The sequence below is a fragment of the Ammodytes marinus genome (assembly GCF_949987685.1).
Source record: "Ammodytes marinus genome assembly, chromosome: 9".
Lineage (NCBI taxonomy): Eukaryota > Metazoa > Chordata > Actinopteri > Uranoscopiformes > Ammodytidae > Ammodytes > Ammodytes marinus.
The window spans coordinates 19,820,711-19,833,362 of NC_137213.1; the positions used below are offsets into that span (position 1 = coordinate 19,820,711).

At 43.2% G+C, this 12,652-nt stretch overlaps 1 protein-coding gene across 1 annotated transcript in view; it reads left to right on the plus strand.

Annotated features, from left to right (window-relative positions):
- Window positions 1-11,613, plus strand: part of LOC307255761 (ephrin type-A receptor 4-A-like) — a gene marked incomplete at its 5' end in the record, with an annotated part of 24,081 nt that extends 12,468 nt beyond the window's left edge. The window contains 14 exons of the mRNA XM_080034528.1: window positions 544-699; window positions 1,553-2,062; window positions 3,513-3,637; window positions 3,787-3,946; window positions 4,061-4,172; window positions 5,045-5,103; window positions 5,403-5,516; window positions 5,624-5,809; window positions 5,895-5,956; window positions 6,148-6,357; window positions 7,359-7,535; window positions 9,534-9,721; window positions 10,268-10,453; window positions 11,451-11,613. Of these exons, the coding sequence (XP_079890654.1) occupies window positions 544-699; window positions 1,553-2,062; window positions 3,513-3,637; window positions 3,787-3,946; window positions 4,061-4,172; window positions 5,045-5,103; window positions 5,403-5,516; window positions 5,624-5,809; window positions 5,895-5,956; window positions 6,148-6,357; window positions 7,359-7,535; window positions 9,534-9,721; window positions 10,268-10,453; window positions 11,451-11,568 (2,363 nt within the window). The 3' untranslated portion in view covers window positions 11,569-11,613. The remainder of the gene's footprint in view (window positions 1-543; window positions 700-1,552; window positions 2,063-3,512; window positions 3,638-3,786; window positions 3,947-4,060; window positions 4,173-5,044; window positions 5,104-5,402; window positions 5,517-5,623; window positions 5,810-5,894; window positions 5,957-6,147; window positions 6,358-7,358; window positions 7,536-9,533; window positions 9,722-10,267; window positions 10,454-11,450) is intronic.
- Window positions 11,614-12,652: the final 1,039 nt, after the last annotated feature.

Genomic DNA, 12,652 nt, shown 5'->3' on the forward strand with positions numbered 1-12,652 from the left:
TACCCTCTCTTTCTCCTCTTTCATATACTTAAATGTCAATTATATTTGTGTGTGGGCTGCCGCCGGCATGGCGGAGTTCTGATGTATTCACTCATTGTGTGTGTGGGAGTTGGAGCTGATCAGTAAAAGTGTCCTATTAGGTGTTTTTCTTTCTTTGCTCATCAAAAATCAAAGATGAAAGCAGTCATAGTGCCCATCCCCTTCACGCTATATCTATTTCCCTCTCTGATGGTTTAGTTGCTTAAATTCAGATAGAAAATGCACAAAATTCAGTCCATATGTTGATTTACTTGTTATTTATGCTGTCGAAGCTGTCAATAAAATAAAATATAAATGTTAATGTTTACACATCTATTTGCGAGGAGTGTGTCCTGTTCAAGGGCAACATGTGGTGACTTCATTTTACAAGTGCTTGGGCATAAAGTTCGTGTCAATGTGACCCATTTTTATTGACAGCTTCTGATGAAGGTGTACGTGAAGGCTAAGCATTTTTTATTGGAGTGGAGTTTTAAATCTAATCTTTTTCCTTGTCTATCTCCACAGCCTGTTCTGTTGGTTTTTACAAGGCCAGGTCTTCCGATGCAGGATGCTCCAAGTGTCCTCCACATAGCCACTCACTCAGAGACGGGTCCACCGTCTGCGACTGCCACTCTGGATACTACCGCGCTGACACTGATCCTCCCTCCATGGCCTGCACCCGTAAGCACACACACACATACACGTATGCACGCACGCACGCACGCACACACACACACACACACACACACGCACACACACTCACATACAAGTAAGACAATACCTACGTGGACAGACAATATGCGCGCACATTGCAGTGCAAATAAAAGCAGAGAAAGCCCACTCATTGTCTCCCAACCTCCCTATCTCTACCAAACAGAGGGACACACAAACTTGTCTGAATGCCACCTCTGTTTCATGATCCCATTACTTATGACTAAGCCACCATCTACATCCATGTCTGGGAGTGAGAACTAAAGACATTGAGAAGTCAATGTAATGTCCTCTCTCTCTCCTTCTTTCTCTTTCTCTCTATTTCTCTCTTGCTTTCCCCCCTCTCTCTGTCTCTCTCCCTCTCTAAGTTTCTGAGTAGGTCCTGTGTGACAGAGTTGGATACCTCGGTCTGTGTGTCATAAACTTAATTACGCCTATATACAGCACATGGTTTCCCTTGGCCTGGGAAAGACGGAAAAACACACATACATACACACACACGCACCCTCTGTCCCTCGCGCACACACATACACATACACACACACACACACACACACACACACACACACACACACACACACACACACACAAACAAGAAACACCACAAAAGATCCAGCCCATCAAAAAAACACATCTCAACATGGTTTCCTGTATGATGCCAGATGTCTACATTTCAACCCGTGCCAACCGTTCACAGCCCCCCCCCCCCCCCCCCCGCTTACACCACTGTATACTTCCACATCCCTTACAGTATGTGCAGCATGTCTTGTACGCTTGGTTGGCGTTTGTTTTGCTCATGCTTATCCCTGTCTCTCTTCCTCAGAGCCCCCGTCAGCTCCACAGCAGCTCATCTCCGTGGTGAACGAGACCTCGGTGGTGTTGGAATGGGCCCCCCCTCGCCGGCTGGGAGGACGAAGCGACACCGGCTACAGTCTTGAGTGTCTCATTTGTCAAACAGGGAGTCCCAGTCAGAATGGGGGTAAAGTCCTCCCCAGGAATCACAGCCTAGTCTCCCAGCCCTCCGAGGCTCAGCACCGCGGCATGGGGATGCAGTCGGACCAAGGGATTGTGGGATCTGAAGTCCAGTCAGGTGTCTTCCAGAGCTACCCGGGCCCAGACTCAGGCCCTGTCTCTCAGCTCTGCATGCCCTGTGGCTCCGATGTGCTCTTCTCTCCCAGCCAGACTGGCCTGAGGGACACCAGGGTGGTGATGAGCGAACTCCGGGCCCACACACACTACACCTTCATCGTCCACGCGCGCAACGGGGTCTCCCAGGCCAGCGGCGCAGGGGCAGCCCAGAGTGTGTCTGTTACTGTGACAACCAACCAAGCTGGTGAGAAGAAGCTGTTTGACTGTAATAAATAAAAAGTGTGTCAGATTGTTGCGGCAACACAAAGTCTGCTTAAAGATGTTGCCTGTAAGTGGGTCAGCACAATGCTGCTCACTGCATGTGGGCCCACAGGGAAGCAAGCCCCAGGAATAATGTTCAAAACTGTGGAAGTATGACGTGCACAAGCTTTGCATGTAGCAACATGTCCACCCTGAAAAACTTAAGTGGTGAAAACAGCCACTGGTGATGTGTATTTGCATTCAGAATAAGAAAAGGACATGTATTTGGAACCTTTTATTTTTTTTGCCAAAATGCTTTCTGAAGAGATGAACACACCATAATACAGTATAAAAATACTGTAAATTGCAAGTTCACTTCAAATGCATTATTTTTATATAATGCCTGAGTTTAATAGAAGAATTATGCAGGACAGGTCCCTCATACACCAGGCAGAGACATCGGTTTCTCCACTAACAAGGGCATCAACACTTATGAAGCCACTAAAGACTTATTTTGCTTTTTATTAACTGGGAACTCTTGCTCTTATTATCACTGTCACAGTTGCCATAGTTATTACTCTGTACTCTACACCCAAAAGCAGCTGAATTAATTTTAGGGGTGTTCCCAGGAGGATGTCAGCCACCATTCTGGGAAATGTAAATCACTTACTTAAATGCATATCGACAGAGCCGGATGAGGGGGAAAGTAGATAAAAGGTAGTTCATTTAAACACTTCATAGCGAAGCTGTTGACACATATCACATATGGTGTGCTGGTGTATGTGTAAGGTGGGATTTTACTTGTGTCAGCTCTTGACCAAAGATATGTTGGTAAAATCGCCTCGATTTTATGGTGTGTTTCATTTTAGCTGTGAAGGTGTCAGCTAGTGTGTGGCGCTCCTCACACATGCTCTCCATTAGTTTTTGGCCTTAGCTTTCTTCTTACTTTTTTTTCTCCGCATGCTGTTACATCTCAACTGTCATCACTTCAAGTCTTTTTACGGCGGCATTTAGAAAAACGGCACACCTGCTTAGTTCCAGGTGCCCCGGGGAAATAACTTAGCTGTGTATCAACAGCATGAGAGCTGTCTGCGTGTGTGTCAAGTCCAACTTGCACCACCATATGGCCTGATATCGTATGAACAGTCACAAAGGAGGACAAACGCCACAATGGAATGGGAAATACAGGGATGTAAGGCGAGAGAGGGAGAGTGGAGAATGAGGCTTGTCCCTGTGGAACAGGAAGGAATGACTCTTAGGTCAGTTCTCAGGTGCACTGGGTCAATTGGGATGTTGACAAACTGGCCACCATACAGAGCTTTTTATCTGTTTGCTGGGCTGTGAAGCTTTTCTAGATGTTATCCTTTTAGCAGCATCATACAACAGTGTTATCTATACACAGCTGTACTATGGTCACTGAATTGTCTGTCCCAACCTCCCTCTGTCCCTCTCAGCTCCCTCCCCGGTGTCATCCATCCGAGCCTCCGAAGTCACCAGGCACAGTCTGTCGTTGTCGTGGCAACAGCCAGATCGACCCAACGGGGTGATCCTGGAGTACGAGGTCAAGTTCTATGAAAAGGTGAGGCGGCCGTAGGGTTAATGCAGCTCAGGCAGCTGTCGGGAATGTCAATATGTTGTGCAGGCTGTTTGTATTTCACTGATGGCTCAGGATGGATTTGCAGTCAGGTGCTGAAAAAAAGCCCCCTTCTTTTTGTCCCGTCTAATCAGGATCAGAGGGAGAGGTCCTACCGCATAATGAGGACCTTCTCTCTGAGCGTGGATGTCACAGGTCTCAACCCCCTCACCCTGTACGTGTTCCACGTGCGCGCTCGCACAGCGGCCGGTTACGGAGAGTTCAGCGCCCCGTTTGAGTTCTCCACCAATTCAGGTATTCTGACAATAATAATAACGCTCAGTTGTTTTTATAGAGAATGCATTGAAGTTTGTGGCAAAGTGTACAACTTTCTGTTGGATGACTCCTGTGTGTTTCCTTCTCTGTTAGACCCTTTCCCTCTGATTGGAGAAGGAGTCAACTCTGCCTTCCTGCTGCTGTCTGTCAGCGGGGTTGGGATTTTACTGCTGATATCTGCAGCTGTCTTCATCATTAGCCGCAGGTAAACACACACACACACACACACACACACACACACAAACACACTCACACACACACACACACACACACACACACACACACACACACACACACACACACACACACACACACACATACACAAATACACACATATAAGCATCCATGCCGGCAGGCATGCACACCTATAGGCTTGTTAGGTTTGCTGAAAGTTTCCCATAAGTGCATCACTGACGTCAATGTGTGTTCTACTGCCTCTACCTTAACTGCTGCTTTTGAACTGTCCCAAATCCACACAAACAACACACACCCATCCCCTGCTATTGTGTGGCTAAATAACGTGTGTGTGTGTGTTACCTGGAGCTTTTTAAAGGGGATTAGAGTGGAGACAGTGATAATCCCTTTGTCCCTGACTTGTCATTACTGTCTCTTCAGCAGCACGGTTTTGTGTGTCAGCTTCCACTGGTGTGCACAACTTCCAACAAACACACACACACCTTTGTGCGCACACATACACACCTGCTTTCCCACAAAGGTGTTTTTGACAGTTTCTTTGTTTAATGGAAAACACCTTTTATCTTGTGCTACCTGAGGCATCGCCCCTCCTCCTCCCTCTCTCCCTTAAATGCTTTCATCTGCTCGCTCCGTCTTTCCTCTCTCTTCTCACTTCTTAACTTCTATTGCGGCAAATCCTGAAAAACCCAATGCCTGGACAGCCCTACTGGGATGGGAAAACACAAAATTGTTTTTTTTAAAGTGACACATATGCCTTTTTTGTCTGCTCTCTTATATGTAAAAATCACAACAAAAGAAGTGCAAATACATGGATATAAAAATGATCTGACATTCATGTGTTTTCTTTGTGTTAAATATCCATCACTGCTTTTGTCTCATCAGGAGGAGCAAGTACAGTAACACAAAGCAGGACTCAGAGGAGGAGAAACATCTCAACCCAGGTACTGCACACACACACACACACTCACACACACACACACACACACACACACACACACACACACACACACACACACACACACACACACACTGTCCTTTAAAAGAGACAGAGTGACCGTTGGATGCTCTTTTTACTTCCTCTTCTCTTTCGATTCCACCTGCACACATATCGTACTGTACACACATACTGCCTAATGCATTTACATAACATATGCAGCCCCGTTATGCAACTCACATTTCTCTCCCTCCTCTGCATGCCTCCCTTCTCCTACCTTTATTTCCGGTCCGCCTTCGTCCTCAGGAGTTAAAATCTACGTGGACCCGTTCACCTACGAAGACCCCGATCAGGCCATCCACGAGTTTGCCAAGGAGATTGACGTTAGCAGCATTCACATTGAGAGGGTTATTGGCATGGGTAAGTCTGGCATTAGTGATTGCGCACACACAAACACACATACAGTCGCACAAAACCCACACATGCTTACTTGGCGCTGACATTGCTGTTTTCTCTATGCGTTGTAGGAGAGTTTGGGGAGGTGTGCAGCGGTCGGCTACGTGTTCAGGGAAAGCGAGAGATCTACGTGGCCATCAAGAGTCTGAAAGCAGGATACTCTGACAAACAGAGGCGGGACTTCCTGTCTGAGGCCTCCATCATGGGACAGTTTGACCACCCCAACATCATCAGACTGGAGGGTGTCGTCACCAGATGTGAGTTGTGGATATAATCTGCCAACTCTTATTGTATTTGGCTCGTGGTTCATGTTGTAATACAACTCTTCTTTTATCTGTTCAGGCAAGCCATTGATGATCATCACAGAATACATGGAAAATGGATCCCTGGATGCTTTTCTTCGGGTATGTGCATTTTCGTCATCTTATTCTTTTACTAGGGGGAAAAAACATGAATCTAGTTTTTTGAGTTGCATTTATTTTTCCAGTGTACTGAAATGTGCCAAATCACATGAAGGAAATGCAGTTTCTCATGGCTGCCCAGTTTGTTGTGGGTGCCAAAGCTCACCTGCCCTACGATTTCAATTTGATTTCAGAAACATGACGGGCAGTTCACAGTGATCCAGCTGGTTGGCATGCTGCGTGGCATCGCCTCAGGTATGAAGTACCTGTCAGACATGAGCTACGTTCACAGAGACCTGGCCGCTCGCAACATCCTGGTCAACAGCAACCTGGTGTGTAAAGTGTCCGACTTTGGCCTGAGTCGAGTTCTGGAGGACGACCCAGAGGCTGCCTACACCACAAGGGTAAGACACAAGCGGGTGTAGTTTATATTCGCAAACTGGATGTTTTTTTTGTTTGTTTCCTGATTTCAAATTCATTATTGATTATCAAATTAATTAAAGCTATAGTGTGTAACTTTTTCATCTAAATGAATGTCAGTTACATTCAAGCCATCACCAAGTTGAGTAAGCCTATCAGCCCCACAAAAATCTCTCTGTATTACTCAGTATGGCAGCATTTACAAACTGGTGTCCCCCCCAGAAGCTGGTGCAGGAGCTCAAGAAGCGCCCACGAAATGTGTCAGTTGTTGATTCTACTGCTAAGGAAAAACCTGGACGTACAGCAGAAGGAATAAAATCCATGCACGATCCCTAAGGCTTACCTCATGTAGATTTGCTGACAGTGTTGTTGTAATTACTCAGAATTCCTCTTGGAGTCGACAGCAGTTACACACTATAGCTTTAAACATTTTATTTATATGATTTTTTAATTTTTTTAAACATTCCTTATATATATATTAGGAAATCCAATTATTAATTGCCTTTAAAGGTGCAGTGTGTAATATGATATCATCAAGTAAGTTCTAGAAAGTTCTAGAATGCAACGCTCCCTGGGTAACCCCACCCCTTTCGAATAATAACAGAAGCTACAGTGGCCTTCAAGGACAAGAACAATTCTAAATTTTAAACAATGCACCTGATGATATTCCAACTATGACACTTCCAAAATGGCGGTGACAAGGCCTTGATCCAAAGTATGGAGAAATATGGACATATATGAGACCCTTTCTAAGGAAAAAAATAATAATAAAAAAAAAAATATTCAGCTATTATGCACTAAATTAAACGTACTTATGGATATTATAATTATTTCTTACAAAATCTGCTAGGAAATAAAACCCAAAATTCTTCACACTGCAGGTTTAATCAAAGAAAACTCAAATCTTAAAACTAAACTTTTTGAAATCAAATCGAATTTTCTTTTTTTAAATCCATTATTCACTGAACTAAAATGGCTGTTTCAGGAGGCCACTGGGACTTACCTTTCCCCTGGAGGGAAGATCCCCATCAGATGGACGGCTCCAGAGGCCATAGCCTACAGGAAGTTCAGCACGGCCAGCGACGTGTGGAGCTACGCCATCGTGATGTGGGAGGTGGTTTCATACGGAGAGAGACCCTACTGGGACATGAACAACCAGGACGTGAGTCATTTTTTAAAGACATATAACCTATGAGTTGCCTTAAAGACAAAAGAATGGGCTGAATACTATTATTATGCTCATATTTTAAAGAGAAATTCTGTTTTATTGTGTCTGTGTGTGTGTGTGTGTGTGTGTGTGTGTGTGTGTGTGTGTGTGTGTGTGTGTGTGTGTGTGTGTGTGTGTGTGTGTGTGTGTGTGTGTGTGTGTGTGTGTGTGTGTGTGTGTGTGTGTGTTTTTCTACAACCCGGGTCTTGTTTTGTGTACTTTTGGCTATAAATCTATTGTAGGGTTTGGTAACACTTGCCAACTTTAGTGCTCACTTCTGGTGATGCAGCAAATTACTTCACCCAAAATGTTGTGTGTGTGTGTGTGTGTGTGTGTGCGTGTGCGTGTGCGTGTGTGTGTGTGTGTGTGTGTGTGTGTGTGTGTGTGCGTGTGTTCGTGTGTGCGTGTGTTCGTGTGTGCGTGCGTGCGAGTAGGCCAAAGTTGAACGATGAAATAGCTCTTTGACAACCAATTAGCAGGGATTTTATTAAAAGCTGTCGGTGCGATTGCTCATGTGGTCGCTCCCTTGCACTCTGTCGCGGAACTATGTCAGCTATCAGATTTTGGCAAGGAAATTTGTGAGTAAACTGTCATCATAACTGAAAGGGATGATGTTACCCTGACTAAACCACTTATTAATCCACCCATCAACAACATTAACATCAATTACAATTTCTTTCTTAAACATAATTTGTGTGTATTTTGTGTGCCGTGCTCGATTCTGACCCATTGTCTTAAATCAATCCACCGAAAGGTCAGCAGGCCAAGATTTATTTCATTTTAATTGAAGAGAGATACTTAGGATCAATGAAAAAATGACCATACATGGTTGCTTAGGGTTATTCCTCAGTCAAGCACACACTATACGCAATTAAGGATGGTTTAGTTTCATTTCTGGAGATCTGAGACAAAAAGCCTACTTCTCAGCAAATTTGCAATCACTTTGCTATCAAAGCTCGTTAAGTCTGAGTAGGTCAAAGAGCCAGTCTGGCATATGGTAATTTTCAAACATGATTGATTTCATCTCGCTGCATTGTTATAGTCTAAGAAAACTCTCTTGATGAGCCACTTTCAAGACACTTGATCCATCTTATTTACTCTGCAAATTAGTACACACTGAGCTGTTCTGCTTTTTTATTTATTTTTATTTCGCTTATGTTGTTTTAGTGAAGCACTGCAATGTAGACTTACCTCACAACCACATACAAATGAAACTTCTTTAAACCATCTTTACACAATGTATTGCTAATTTGGCCATGTCGGCATACAGCATACATTTTGATGGTGCCATTTTCAGAAAGTTACAGTAACTGACTGCATGGTAACATTATACTTTCTGTTTATATACCTCCATAGCCCCTAAACGACTCGAACTATAGTTCCAAAACAGTGTCCATGTTGTAATGTAATACTTTTTTCCGAGTAGTAAGGTTAAAAAAAAGGCACAGTTATCTATCTCACTGTTTTCTTGAGTAGAGGGTCCACTGTGTCAGACTTTGAAAATCCCTGATGAGCAGTATAAACAAAAATTAAATAAAATGCAGATGGTGGAGAGAGACAGCTCCGGAAAGATCTTGGAAAACAACAAGAAAGTAATAAATCTTCAGCTCAAGGTTTTGCTTACTCTTTTGTGAAAGTTAGTTGGCAGTAAAGTTTCAAAGTGACAGTTTGGTTGATGTCTGTTGGCTAACAAATGTCATCATTTCCTCTTTCAAACCGTAATGTAAATTGACTCATCCTTTTCTAATTACAAACACAATGTGCTGTGACATTAAGTATACAGTCAAGTAATTTGGACAAACAATGACATCTCAGTCAGTTACTAAACCCTTGCACATCTGTTCTTGTTTTACCTTCTTTTTTTTTTTCAGTGGAATATTTTTACCCGTTTGGACCCTTTGGATCTAACCTGACAGACACATAAAAAACCCTCCATATCTGTCCTTCTTTCAGGTGATTAAAGCCATTGAAGAAGGCTACCGTCTGCCTGCCCCCATGGACTGTCCTGTGGTGCTTCACCAGTTAATGTTGGACTGCTGGGAGAGAGACCGAGCAGAGAGACCCACCTTCAGCCAGATACTAAACATGCTGGACAAACTCATCCGCAACCCTGGGACTCTGCGCCGCACAGGGGGGGACAGGTACATATACTGCTCTTGTAAACACAGATATAAATGCTTCCAGACCACAGGGAATACATGAATAAAAAAACACATACATATCCATTTAAAGGTTGGAGTCACCGATTCTGGAGAATGTTGTTGTCAAAATGACTTTTTGTCACAATCAATGAAGAGGATATCTCCTCAAGATCCACTACCTGTCTGTACTGTGTGTGGGTGCTCAAAAAAAAAGATACACTGTTGATACACAGCCTAGGCTCCGTCAACGGGGTTTGTCGCAAGCCACGGTGGCCCCCCTTTGTTTACATAACTGTTTACAGAGCCTTGGCTGTTTATTAACACCACATTTTGACAACAAGCGTTCACCAGAATTGCTGACATCACCTTTAATACAGCCAAACACATGCATTCATACTGTACTCATACCTACACTCTCATCCATATTTTAAGGCTTACATGCGTAGTGCTGCTCCTTCAGTTGTGATTTCCCACTTCTATTTCAGTATTCTAACACCACCAACCTGTGTGCTCTCTCTCTCTTTGTCTCTCTCTCTCTTTTCACAGGTCCACAGTCTCTATGCTGGAGTCAGGGGTCGGGTCAGAGGTGTGTGTGTCGGTGGTACCGGAGGTGTGTGTGGCAGAGTGGTCGCTGTGTGTGTGGCTTCAGTCCGTCGGGTTGGAGAGGTACAGGGACACTCTGGCAGCAGCAGGATACACCAGCCTTGAAAGCCTCCTGGCTGTAACACACCAGTAAGTGCAACCCCCCCCCCCGACCCCCCTCCCCCCACACACCATGTAAAAACTCTTTAAGGTGACAGTCACTTTTGGAAAAACTTCAACTGCACCAACAGAATCACATCTCGGTTTTTTTCTCAACAATCAACCAGATATTCTCTCATATATTTCAGTCAGTAAGAGAGTGACACCTTTGTTAAATATTGTGAAAATGTGATGGGAGAAAATACTGCCTTCACAGTTTGTCAGGATGACAGCTCTTTGCCTTACAGCACTTGTAATATACAGTTACACAAACATTGTTGATGACCTCTGATTGCACCTTTTAGTGAGTAATTCGAGCTGCTTTCTGTTTTTTTTTTCAAACTGTAAAACACTACTGTGATTAAAGGATTAATCTAACTTTTTATTTTCCGATGTACAATTTCCCAGTAGACTCCCAAAACCATCAGTGATTTTATCCAGCTAAATGGTATTGTCTGAGGTACAGAGTCACAGAGCTCTGTTCAAAATCTATTTAAGCACACAGAAGAGTCACACCAGTGCATGAGGGAAGATATACCTTTGTATCCGCCCCTTTAAGGCCTAATATAAAAACTTTTTCATATCACTGAGCAGTCTCAGTGATGTGGTTTCTCGATTTAACATTTGCTTTGTTTGGTAGCTTTACTCGTATGTGTTTTAAAAAGCTCCGAATGACAAGGGAGTTGTACAGCACAAAAGGCTATATCAGGCTTTTGCTACACAGACAACTTGATAATATAGTTAGAGCTCAATTGGTAGTCACGGCTGGATAGTAATTATTACCCTGGTGGTTAAACGGTTTTTCGTGTGTCCTTTAGCAAACACTAAACCCCCAAATAGCTATATGTTTGGGTATATATTTGAATCCCATTGGACTTAATTGTTAAGGGTAATAAAGAAGAATGCCCTCCCCAGCCTTTTAATCTGAATACTGCATGCTGTGGCTTTGTGTTATATTGAATATATTTATTTGTGTCTGTGCCCACAGGGAGATGGACAGACTTGGAATAATCACACCGTCACACCAGGACTTGCTAATTGCTAGTGTGCAGCAAGAATTGTTGTCTCAAATGCAGCACATGCAACACACGATGGTTCCAGTCTGAGCCAGGGGAAACGGATACAAAACCTGTTTTAAGAAGAATTTGATTTACCTCATCCATGCACTTTAGAAGGACTTTTCACCAGTGGAAATACAAAAAAAAGCGGAGTAAAGTGAAAGTACGGAGTGAAAAGAAGAGAGAGAGAGAGAGAGAAAAGCAGCACTTTTGTGAACTTCCGTCCAGTGGAGTTTTCTGAAAAACCATGATCTGGATGTGTCCAAGGATAGCGTTAAGCTCCTGCGAGCTTAGACTGAAGCCTCATCCTCTTATTCAGTTCTATTTTTTCATTCTTTTTATTATCTGTTTTGTGAAGGCTGACACGTAAGGCTGTGCATAAGCAGAATGGCTTCCAACTTTTTTTCCGCTGCTTTGGGCTTGACTTGAATAAAATGTGTTTTTGTGTTTGCTCGTGCGTGTGTGTGTGTGCGTGCGTGTGTGTGTGTGGTGTGTTGTGTGAATGCACACAACATGGACCATTCCTTGTCGAGACGTCAGCCATCTTTGAATATTCTGAAAATGCAAAGAGAGAGAGATTTAGAGGAGCCGGACAGAATGTATTATTACGAGCTCTTACCTGTTTCATACTGGACCATCATACTAACAAACTGTATGATATGCTTGTGTTTTTTTTTAATTGTTCAGTTTTCTTATTTTCATTTTTCAATTGTACAAATGATTGTTTCTGTTGTATTAGACATTTAGGTAGAGTGTCATCCATCTGTGTCGATTGTATAGGTCTCTTGTTTGATGCTAAGAATTAGCTACATGAAGCATTTTGTTTATTTAAGGTCCTTTTTTATCTAGTTTGTACATTGTAAAATAGAAACACTGAGGAAATATTGTAATCATTGCCATATTGAATTGCAATAAATCCCCAAACTCGTCAGTTTATGCAGGTTTCTGAATCTTGTTTCAACAGAACTTCTGCAATGTAGTATGTGTTAAATGTAAAGCAAACAGTAATGTATACATGGTGTCCAATAGAGCCTAAAGCGCTTTCTGTTCATAATTTCTGAGTTTGGCAGAAGGAAGTGTCTTGTCTCTGTGAAAGTTGAGACTTAGTCAGAGGTGCCTGTTACAAGGGAAA